Genomic DNA, 12027 nt, shown 5'->3' with positions numbered 1-12027 from the left:
CCTTTTCTTTGTTTTTCTTTTTATTTTCAGCAGCTTTTGCATTTTCTTTTTAGCCAATAATGACTTTGCAAAATTATGCCACTGGCCAAAACAATTTCAAAGAATTAAAGTGCACTGCCACAAAAATATTGTGAGACTTTTGAAATAGTTTGCCAATTTTATAAATTAAAAAGGCATTTAATTTATTGCTTAGGTCACTGTTTTAAGTAGTTTAGGCCACTCAAACCCTTTGCAAAAATGTTGGTTCACCACCAATTTTAGTTTTGTAATATTTGGCACATGATGAACATTTTAGTTTTCATGTTTGAGCAATTTTGAGTTTCACTCAGAAATTGAAATTGAATTCAACTGGAATTTGAAATGGAATATTGATTAAAGTGACTAAGCACTGTTATAGCAAAATGATTAGCTTGGTCTCAGGGATTACTATAGCATCATTACACCGGGGTGTTACAACTCTCCTCCTCTAAAAGAAATTCTCGTCCCGAGAATTAAGAGGTAGAAGGGAACAGGTCGGGGTATTCAGCCCGGAGGTTATCTTCGCGTACCCAAGTGGCTTCATCTTTAGTATGATTCGACCATTGCACCTTGAGGAACTTGGTAACCTTCTGGCGGGTTCGACGTTCAGCTTCTTTAAGAATGCGGATCGGATGCTCTTTGTATGTGAGATCATCTTGAATTTCAATCAATTCCGGATCCACTTCACGTTCCGGTCCTTGAAGCAACGACGCAGTTGCGACACATGAAAGACGTCATGGACGTGAGAGAACTGAGGTGACAACTCCAGTTGATAAGCCACCAGTCCACGACGGGCCAGAATGCGGAAAGGACCAATGTAGCGCGGAGCTAGCTTGCCCTTGACTCCGAACCGATGAGTGCTTCTCAAAGGAGTGACACGCAGATAAGCTAGTTCACCAGGTTGATAAGTTGAACCCCAGTGTTTCCGGTCATAGTTGCTCTTCTGGTGGGACTGGGCCGCCTTGAGATTATCCCGGACAATGCGAACCTGCTCTTCAGCTTGTTAAATAATGTCTGGACCAATGAGCGTCCGTTCCCCAGTTTCTGACCAATTCAGAGGGGTTCGGCACTTGCGTCCATAAAGCACTTCGAAGGGTGCCATCTTCAAGCTGGCTTGATAACTATTGTTATAAGAGAACTCCGCATAAGGGAGAGATTCTTCCCACTTATTGCCGAAAGAAATAACACAAGCTCGAAGCATGTCTTCAAGAATTTGATTAACTCGCTCGACTTGGCCTTGGGATTGGGGATGATAAGCAGTGCTCCAGGTAATATGAGTTCCCATTGCCTCTTGGAAACTATCCCAGAACTTTGAAGTGAATATACTGCCGCGATCTGAACTGATCTCCTTCGGAATGCCGTGGAGTGACACAATTCTGGAGATATACAAGTTTGCTAATTGACTAGCAGTGATTGTCTCCTTGACTGGCAGAAAGTGAGCAACCTTCGAGAATTGGTCGATGACGACAAAGATAGCATCGTTACCTTTCTGAGACTTGGGAAGGCCAGTGACGAAGTCCATCTGAATCTTATCCCACTTCCATTCAGGAATCGGAAGCGGTTGTAGAAGTCCAGCCGGTTTCTGATGTTCTGCTTTGACGCGACGACAAACGTCACATTCTTTGATATATCGAGCAATGTCTTGCTTCATTTTAGACCACCAGTACTTCTGACGGATGTCTAGATACATCTTGGTACTTCCTGGATGAATAGAGAGAGGGGTGTCATGTGCTTCTTTCATCACCTTCTCTGCCATAAGCTCGAACCGGGGTACTACAATGCAATCTCTGAAGTATAAGGTTCCATCTTCACCAAGTGAGAAATCTCTGGATTTCTCTAATGCAAGATCCCTTTTCATCAGATCAACATGTGCATCGTTGGCTTGAGCAGACTTGATTGCTTTCACAAGAGTTGGTTCCAAGACAAGGTTATTCAGAGAACCCTGTGGAACTAGTTGAAGGTAAACCTTGCATAGCTCTTCATAAAGGCGGGGTTGAGCTTTGAAGACCATGTGATTGTTGCAATAAGACTTACGACTCAGGGCATCGGCCATTACATTAGCCTTGCCAGGGGTATAAGATATACCGCAGTTGTAGTCAGCAATAGCTTCCATCCACCGCTGCTGACGGAGGTTCAGATCTGGCTGAGTAAACAGGTACTTCAGACTCTGATGATCGGTGAAGATCTCGCAACGATTACCCAGAAGGTATTGTCGCCATAGCTTCGGTGCAAAGATAACCGCAGCAAGCTCAAGATCATGAACTGGGTAGTTCTCTTCATGAGGACGCACTTGACGGGAGGCATACGCAATTACTTTGCGCTCTTGCATTAGGACACAGCCTAATCCTTGACGTGAAGCGTCGCAATAGATGACGAAGTCCTTGCGAGAATCAGGGGGAGCAAGCACTGGGGCAGAAGTCAGCTTGTCCTTGAGTGCCTGGAAACTTTCCTGACATTTGTCTGTCCAATCGAACTTAACGCCCTTGTGAAGCAGATTGGTCAGGGGCTTGGCGATCTTGGAGAAGTTCTCGACGAAACGGCGGCAATAACTGGCAAGTCCGAGAAAGCTTCTGACTTGCTTGACAGTCTTCGGAGGGGTCCAGTCAAGAATAGCCTGAACGCGTTCTGGGTTGACGGCAATACCATCCTTGGAGATGACATGACCAAGGTAGGTGACTTCGGGTAACCAGAATTCACACTTGGAATACTTGGCATAAAGTTGATGCTCTCGAAGCTTCTCTAGAACAAGTCGAAGATGTTCAGCATGTTCTTCTTTGTTCTTCAAATATACCAGGATATCATCCAGATAGACTACGACGAACTTGTCAAGGTAATCCATGAATATATAGTTCATCAAACGAGAGAATGTAGCTGGAGCATTGGTCAAGCCAAAAGACATGACGGTGTACTCATAAGAACCATAACGAGTGACGAATGCGGTCTTTGGAATATCCTCTTCACGAACACGGATCTGGTGGTAACCCAACCTCAAGTCGAGTTTAGAGAATATCGATGAACCATCCAGTTGATCATATAGATCATTGATCCGAGGAAGGGGATATTTGTTCTGAATTGTAGCTTGGTTGATAGGACGGTAGTCTTGGACCAAACGGTTCGTTCCGTCCTTCGTCTTGACGAAGAGAGAAGGTGCTCCCCAAGCAGAGGAACTTGGACGAATGAAACCCTTGCGAAGAGATTTGTCGATTTCCTCCTTAAGTTCAAGGAGTTCATGAGGTGGCATCTTGTACGGTCGTTTGGCAATAGGAACGGTGCCTGGTTTCAAGTCGATGACGAACTCAACAGCCCGGGCAGGGGGTATTCCTGGAAGTTCTTCTGGAAAGACGTCTTCGAAGTCGCGAACGACTGGAATCTTTTCAATTCCCTCAAGAGGTGTTGCGTTCAACGCATTCAAAGCATAAAGTCGTGCTTCAGCGTTTTGAACAAGCTGAGCATGGTAGGTTACTATCTCATCGGAAGGATGTAGGAGGTGAACGACCTTGGTGGCGCAAACGATAGAGGCAGTATGCGCTTTCAACCATTCCATTCCCAGAATGAGGTCAATATTGGAAGACTCCAGAATAATGGGAGAAACAAGGAATTCCAACCCTTCAATTTCAACGGGGACGTCGCGACCAATCACGGTAGTTCGACACTGACCCGCAGGGGTGCGTACCACTATCGGAGTGTTCATGGGCTCGCATCGAATGTCGTGTGCGTATGCAAAATTTTCTGTAATGCGATGCTCCTGAATAGAATAAAACAGAAGCCGGTACTGAATTAACGAGAAGAGTACCCATCACCGTGGCAGGCTGGTCTTGAGCTTCATTCAGATCAACATGATTAGCCTGACCACGACCATAAGGTCTGGCATTGTTGTTATGGGGCTGATTGCTACGACCAGTTGAAGGCAGAGCCAGCTGGCTCTTTTTCTGATTGCACTCTTTAGCAAGGTGGCCTGGGCGGCCACATCTGAAGCACAGACCATCATTGGGATCGGGAGTAGGAGCTTGGGATGGTACATCTCGAAGAGGCTGTCTCTGCGGTGGAGGAGGCAGACGAGGTGCAGCATAGGACTGTCTTGGTGCGGGTGCAGTTGGACGATACATGTTGTGGGGGATCCATATCCGACGCTTCTGCGCGGATGGGCCCGATGATGAGCCAGCGTCACGGCCGCGCCTGAGGGATCCCTGATGTTCCTGCAGACCAGTTTCGACATGAATAGCCTTGTTCACCAAGGTGGCGAAGTCGGCAAAGTCATGAACGAGCAGTGCTAGCTTGATATCAGGGTGAAGTCCATCACGAAACTTCTCTTGCTTACGAGCATCAGTTGCAATGTCTTCTTCAGCATAACGTGACAAGTCCAGAAATTCCCGTTGATAAGCATCTGCAGACTTGTTGCCTTGGGTGAGGTTACAGAAATCTCGCTTCTTCCTGTCCATGATTCCCTGAGGAATGAAGCGGGCACGGAAGGCAGCTTGGAAATCCGGCCAAGTGATGACTGTTCCAGCAGGTAGGGTACGCCTGTGGCTATCCCACCATTGAGCAGCAGGACCCTTGAGGAAGAAGGATGCGAAGGTGACATAGCTGGCAGGGGCAACACTAGCAGACTCCATTTCATACGTGATGTCGCAGAGCCAGTCATCAGCATCAAGGGGTTAAGTTGAGCTGCGGTAGATAGTTGGGTTGAGGCGCATGAAGTCCTGCAGAGTTACTGGGGTTGGCTGTTGATTCATATTCGGACGAGGAAACTAAGCCATCATTCCTTCCATGAACTGGCGGTTCAGCTCAAATTGTTGCATCATTCCGACAAAGAATTCGGGCGGTGGTGGATCGTTGGCACCACGGCCACGACCAGCGGGTCTAACCATCCTGCTAACAAGTAACAGGGGGGTAGTTCAGCATTGAGCATTTGCAAAGACAAGGATCATTCATGATGAAACATGCATAAAGAAAGAGGTACGATGGATACCACTTAGTAGTCAACACGACAGTGTGTGCACTACTCAAAATACTATTCTAAGGAATAGCTAAGGCTTATCCAACTTTGGGGTGAATGTGGTCACGGGATCCTAATGTTAGAGTTAGTAAATTCGTTTAACCTGAATGGAAGAGAGATCAGAGTCCCAGAGTATAGATGAGGAGTAAAAGATACTAATACCACCCAATGGTGACGTGGGCCCGTAAGCCACATAGCCAATGTTAGTAAAAGTTTTTCAGTGAGTAGACTCAACTTCGGCCAAGGAGTTGGAAAGGGGGCTACCTACAGGCAGTCGGCTCTGATACCAACTTGTGACGCCCTCGATTCAATCATACACGCAAATGTGTACGATCAAGATCAAGGACTCACGAGAAGATATCACAACACAACTCTAGACACAAATAAAATAATACAAGCTTTATATTACAAGCCATGGGCCTCGAGGGCTCGAATACATAAGCTCGAATACACAAAAGTCAGCGGAAGCAACAACATCTGAGTACAGACATAAGTGAACAGGGATGCCTTAAGAAGGCTAGCACAAAAGCAACACGATCAAAGAGGCACGGCCTCCTGCCTGGGAGCCTCCTAACTACTCCTGATCGTCGTCGGTCTCCACGTAGTAGTAGGCATCGGCGGTGGCATCTGGCTCCTGGGCTCCGACATCTGGTTGCATCAACCGGAAAGAAGAAGAAAGGGGCAAAGGGGGAGCAAAGCAACCGTGAGTACTCATCCAAAGTACTCGCAAGCAAGGATCTACACTACATATGCAACATTATCAAAGGAAGGTTGTATATGTGGACTGGGCTGCAGAAATGCCAGAATAGAGAGAAGGCCTAGTCCTATCAAAGACTAGCATCTTCTAGAAACCACCATCTTGCAGCAACAGGAGGGAGTAGAGTAGCATAACTAAAGTAGTAGTAGTGTTATCAACCTCGACCAGAGATCCTTTCTCGACTCCCTGCGAGAAAGCAATCCCAGAGCCATACTATCCAGTTATCATCACAATCCATTACTCATCACAAGTATCCAGTTCTAGTTGTATCGATCGGGATACAACTCAAAGTGTCCGTTATCGTAGGACGGGCTATCGATAGATGTTTTCTTCCCTGCAGGGGTGCACCAACTTACCCACCACGCTCGATTAACTCCGGCCGGACACACTTTCCTGGGTCATGCCCGGCCTCAGCCAAACAATACGTCGCAACCCGACCTAGGCTTAATAGAGAGGTCAAGCACGCCGGACTAAACCTATGCCCCCAGGGGTCATGGGCCATCACCCCGGGAACTCCTGCACGTTGCGTGGGTGGCCGGTGAGTAGACCTAGCTACCTCCTTAAAAAAAGGCGGGAGCTTACTAGTCCAACCCGGCGCGCGCCGCTCAGTCGCATGACGTCTATTAAGCTTCGGCTGATGCATACGACGCAGAACGCCCATACTATGCCCACGTGATGGTTAGTGCTATCAGGCCAGAGGCCCCTCGGATCAAATATCCAAATCGTAGTGGATTAGGAACGCGCGGTAACAAGCAGAGACTCACGAAAGATGTGACCCCGTCGCCCCGTCTCGAGGACTTGCGGCAAGGGCTAGGAATGCCCGGCCACGCCTCGTAATTATCTCGCAGGCACCTTCCAGGTCAACCTGACTCCACATCACTCGCAATTAAGCTCGCGCGGGTACTCCTCAGAGCCGACCCGTCTTTAATAACATGGTTCAGTGTAAAGTCATAGTAACCATAGTAACTATGTGTCTAACACCAAGGGGAAAACCTGAGGAATCACCCTTGACGGATTCCACTCGATGTAATCATCAAGGTGAACGTAAGAGGAACCACCCTCGAAGTCCACACTTGAGGGGTTCCATGACAGAGTTGTATCGGAAGTGGTTAAGGCGGAATCACCCTCGATGACCACGACAGCTACACTACAGGGTAACATCAGAAGTGCTGATGAGGCCTCACCCCCGGCACTCGATAGTAACCTAGTAGTGTCGAGCAACTAAGGGAAAAGTGATGTGCGATGTCGGGGCCTGGTCTTCGATCCCGTTGATCGGGTCTTCGATGATGAAGCAGGGGCAACAAGGACAAGGTGGGGGTCACTGATGGATCACTAACAAACCTATACTAAGAAGGTAGGTAACAAAGAGCAGGTTACAAAAGCAGGCTATGCATCAGAATAGGAGCAAACAATAACAGTAGAAAAATCTAATGCAAGCATGAGAGAATGGAATGGGCGATATCGGGATGATCAAAGGGGGGCTTGCCTGGTTGCTCTGGCAAGGAGGGGTCGTCGTTGACGTAGTCGATCACCGGGGCATCATCGGCCTCGGGGTCTATCGGAGAGAAGAGGGGGAAGAAACAGTAACTATAAGCAAACGGATGCAATGCTAAGCATGACATGACGATAAGCAGAACTAGGGTCGACCTAACGTAGTACTACACGTTGCAGACGGAGGGGATAAACATCCGAGGATGAATTCCCGACGTTAGGTGGATTCCGGACAAAGGAAAAGAGGGGGAAAGTTCCAAGTTCAGCATGCTAGGGGCATGTGACCGATGAACGGACCACGTATCCGGATTCGTTGGATTTTTCTGAGCAACTTTCATGTAGAAAACATTTTCATCGGAGTTACGGTTTAATTACTATGATTTTTGCAAGTTTAAAACATATTCTGGAATTATTTATATTAACAGAAAAGGAATTATGACATCAGCAAAGTGTCAGCATGACATCAGTAGGTCAACAGACCCGCTGACTGGTCAAACTGACCAGTGGGTCCTACGTGTCATAGACAGAGGGCTAACAGTGTGTTATTTTAATTAAACGTGGTTAATTAGCAGCTGGCTCCCACATGTCAGTGACTAATTAACGATTGGATTAGGTTTTAACTAAAACCGAGTTAATTAACTTAACTAAACGAGACGGGCCCACTGGTCAGTGGCTGCAGCGCCAAGTCAGCACAGTTGACCGGGGTCAACAGGTCAGCTGGGGCCCCTGGGACCCACCGGGCAGTGGCCCTGGGGGTGGCCCCCGGTCGGCCACGTCGGCGCGGCCGGAGTTCAGCCGTCGGCGACACAGAGAGGCGGCGGAGCCGCTCGGGCCTCGTCGGAATAGTGTTTTACGGCGCCGTTCGACACGCGGCTGGGTCCGTTCGAACGGCCACTCGACGCCGTGTCGATTGGTGGTGGTGGCACGGGCGGACTTGGCCGGAAACGGCGCCGGCGACGAGGTGTGCGTCGGAGCAGCTACGGGTGACGATGAAACGGACCTACGGCGTGCTACGGCTCGGGAGAAAGGGCTAGGCAGGCGCTGCGCGGCGCGGTGAAGCTAACGGGCATAAGCCTGTGACCAACTGGTCACCGGAGACTCGCCGGCGACGAGCTCCGCGGCGCCGCGTTTGGGCGTGCGTGGGGAAAGCAGCTAGAGGGCGCGCCAGAGTCAACAAGGAGAGGGAGAAGGATGAGGGGCTCACCGAGGAGGCACAAGGTGGCCCGGTGTCAGCTTAGTAGCAGCAGCAGTCGCCGGAGATGACGAAGTTCGCCGGCGACACTGGCGGAAGGGGACGGCTGGCACCGCTCGCTGTGGAGCTCTCCGGCTCCAACGAGGGGCACCAGACAACGCGTCTCTCCGCGGGGGGAGCGCTACGGCATGATGGTTCGGCTCGGAGACGACGGGGACCGCGAGGACGATGGCGCGCGGCGGCAGGTGCGTTCGGGCAGTGGATGGGGAACCGGGGGAGAGGAAGGCAAGCACGTGGGCGAGAGTGAGAGGGAGGGGGAGAGTGGAGAGGGCAAGTGGGTGAGGGGAGACGAGGGGAGCCCGAGGCGTCGCCCTTATCCTCTCCCGGCGAGGCCCGCGAGGTGGTCGGGGTCGACCTCGCCCCTGTAGCGACACGGAACAGAGGAACAGGAAGGGGAGGGAACGACCGGTGAGGGGGAGTGGGCCGGCCTGCAGGGCCATCTGGCTCGGGTGGGCCGAAGCCCAAGTGGGGCAGGGGCTTTCTCTCTCTCTGCTTTTCCTTTTTCCTTTTCTTTGTTTTTCTTTTTATTTTCAGCAGCTTTTGCATTTTCTTTTTAGCCAATAATGACACTGCAAAATTATGCCACTGGCCAAAACAATTTCAAAGAATTAAAGTGCACTGCCACAAAAATATTGTGAGACTTTTGAAATAGTTTGCCAATTTTATAAATTAAAAAGGCATTTAATTTATTGCTTAGGTCACTATTTTAAGTAGTTTAGGCCACTCAAACCCTTTGCAAAAATGTTGGTTCACCACCAATTTTAGTTTTGGAATATTTGGCACATGATGAACATTTTAGTTTTCATGTTTGAGCAATTTTGAGTTTCACTCAGAAAATGAAATTGAATTCAACTGGAATTTGAAATGGAATATTGATTAAAGTGACTAAGCACTGTTATAGCAAAATGATTAGCTTGATCTCAGGGATTACTTTAGCATCATTACACCGGGGTGTTACAGTTGGCTAGTCGGTGTAGGCTTAGTGCCGGTTGTCGGCATCGGCGTTCCTGCTGTTGCCTTTGTGTTGTTCTACCTAGTGCCTTTTATCTTCCTTTCCGCTTTGCTTTGCACCTCCTTTGTAATGTGGTGCCCTTGTAATCCTGGCCGGTTGTTGGCTTTGTTAATTAAAAGTCGGGCTAGGTTTGAGCACTTCTCGGGTTCGGCCGGCTCCTTTTCTCTAAAAACACACGTTAGTGAACACGAGAAAGGATAAACGGGGTGCATATATCACAAAGAAATCGGACAACATGATTGCGGTTGTGCATGAAAACAGGTGCATAAATGCATTTAAATCAGATGCAAAGATGGAAACATATATTTTCTAAGATTTTGGTTACTTCTAGTTTTATACCACGGAATAAACTATACAATGTACCTATTTGTTTTTTAAGTTCACATCAATTCTCACATCATTTTGCACCGGTGCTAGCGAATTTTTCTCTCCCTGAGATTGTGCATATTACTAGCTGATGCAACGCCCTCTACCAGCACCCGGATGCTTCCACTCTTACAAAAACAACACCTGGTTGCGGTATAGCCAAAGGCTCCACAAGATCGATCACATGGGATGCGTCTACTTATTCTTTTGTATGTTGGATTGAAATTTCTCGATCAAACAGGGAACTTCACTTTTATTCATTACCAATGCATTTCGCATAGGCACATACACCATTTTATTTAGTTTGTGCGCACTCCCACAAATTAAGAGGCAGGTGCATGACACAACATAGTAGCTACTCATTTGCTTGACTAGGCGTCTGGGTATGCGGCCACATCCTTGCAGACATACGCTCCATCTCCGGACGCATCAACGACGATGGGTAGCCTGCAGACCGCTGTGATGCTCGCCGCCGTCAGCTTCACCACCTCCCTCCGGCAGCGTGGGAACGCTCCTGTCCCTGCCTGTCCCTCCTGCGCGCCATGCTCCTTATACATGCTGTCCAACATGCTGTAGAGGGCCCCGCACCTGCACCACTCGCTGATGTGGGCGAGCTGCTGGCAGCAGTCCCTTAGGACAGCCTCGGGCACCTGGCTGCCATTGCACTGGAGCCTCAGCAATGGACGACAGGCGGGGAGCGCGGGCACCTGGAAGGCCTGCCCCGGATAGCACATCCAAGGACCACTGTTACCGCTCCATGCGTCGTACTCGGCTGCTATGGGTGTCGCCACGAGCATACATAGTAGGAGCACCGAGAACATGGTCTTCATCGACATTCTTCCTCTATGCACAGACTTTCTGCCTCTAATTTAGTACTATCTTAATTAGTTGTGTATATGGATAACTACACTCTTGATCTCTGGACGTTTTATATAGCTAGATAAAGCTAAAAAGGTGCAAGGAAACAGACATAAGCCGTTCATGATCTACGTGGGTGGCTTGTGTCTAGTGCCTATAGATTGGGCTTCCACGTCGTTGTTCTTGATCCAGTGCGGTGATGTATTTTGGCATGCATCTAAACATTGTGATTACAACCCATAGTTTGTTAATCGCACTACTAAAAAGCTAGGATGGTTACCATATCGACAAAATTAGCTACATCCTTGGTTCGTATATATGGCAAGGGAAATGCAAAGAGGTCGACGGAACGGACATAAAACCCTAGTTGTCCATCATACCATCTGCATGAGTGGCTTGTGGGCTTGTATATATTACGTTGACACATCACAACTAATTTTTTTTCAACTTCCAACAGTGCCATGCGGATTTTTTTGCATAATTGTCAGCTTTCCAAGTCCTAAGTAAAACCCAAAGTTTGTTAGAGGATCCTATATTAGTTTACGCAAAGAAAACTAGGAATGCAAGATTCATCTTGGCACGATATGTCCACCTTTGAGGAAATCATTAAATGGGAGTGCTCAAGAAGCAAGAGAATATAGGCAATGCATACACAAGATTGGAAAAGAAGAGAATGAACATATCAACAAGGCCAATGGAGTTTGATGGAAAAGAAATTATGTGTGACGTTTTCTCTTTAAAAAGACGCAGTCCAAATATACAACAAGACAAAGTTCACTACCGGATTTGAACGTCTGCCGTGTGCCAAAAGCACACAGCAAAAGCCTTGTGGTTTCATATGCAATGCAATATGATTTCATATGTGATTTCAGATTATGTAATGTAATGTGATTTCATATGCAATGCAATATGGTTTCACATGCAATGCAACTATATAATGTAATGTAATCTGAATTTTTAAGGTAACGAGATTTCATATGCAACACGATTATTATTTTTATAATTCTGTCATATTTTATAGTGGTGTTGTTTTTTCCCGGACACCACGAATACAATAAGTACATGTGGCGTCGGCCGACCCGCGCCAACAGTACCAAAGTTATCAGCGGCGTTAGCCGCCGATGCCAATAATATCAGGTTTCTACAAGCGTTGGAAGTCGGCGCCATTAGTGAGCCTTATCAGCGGCGTCATACTAGCGGCTTCTCCTGTCCGCGCCACTTACAACATTTTCTGAATGCCTCTACTAGGCTTCAGTGCTTGTAGTCATCACTATGTG

At 48.0% G+C, this 12027-nt stretch overlaps 1 protein-coding gene across 1 annotated transcript; it reads right to left on the bottom strand.

Annotated features, from left to right (window-relative positions):
* Positions 1 to 10117: 10117 nt before the first annotated feature.
* On the bottom strand, positions 10118 to 10798 carry LOC780674 (alpha-amylase inhibitor 0.19-like). Its single transcript, XM_044499553.1, has one exon. It carries the CDS (start codon positions 10726 to 10728, stop codon positions 10264 to 10266), a length of 465 nt encoding a protein of 154 aa, XP_044355488.1. The 5' UTR covers positions 10729 to 10798; the 3' UTR covers positions 10118 to 10263.
* Between the last annotated feature and the right edge of the window lie 1229 nt (positions 10799 to 12027).

Source organism: Triticum aestivum, chromosome 3D, assembly GCF_018294505.1.
Source record: "Triticum aestivum cultivar Chinese Spring chromosome 3D, IWGSC CS RefSeq v2.1, whole genome shotgun sequence".
In the NCBI taxonomy this organism is placed as follows: Eukaryota; Viridiplantae; Streptophyta; class Magnoliopsida; order Poales; family Poaceae; genus Triticum; species Triticum aestivum.
Note: the sequence above shows the minus strand (reverse complement) of the source record. Positions and strands in the feature narration are given on the sequence as shown.

What these genes read in the sequence shown, in the direction of transcription:
- LOC780674 (XM_044499553.1), bottom strand. Translation starts at nt 10,728, where the DNA reads ATGTCGATGAAGACCATGTTCTCGGTGCTCCTACTATGTATGCTCGTG.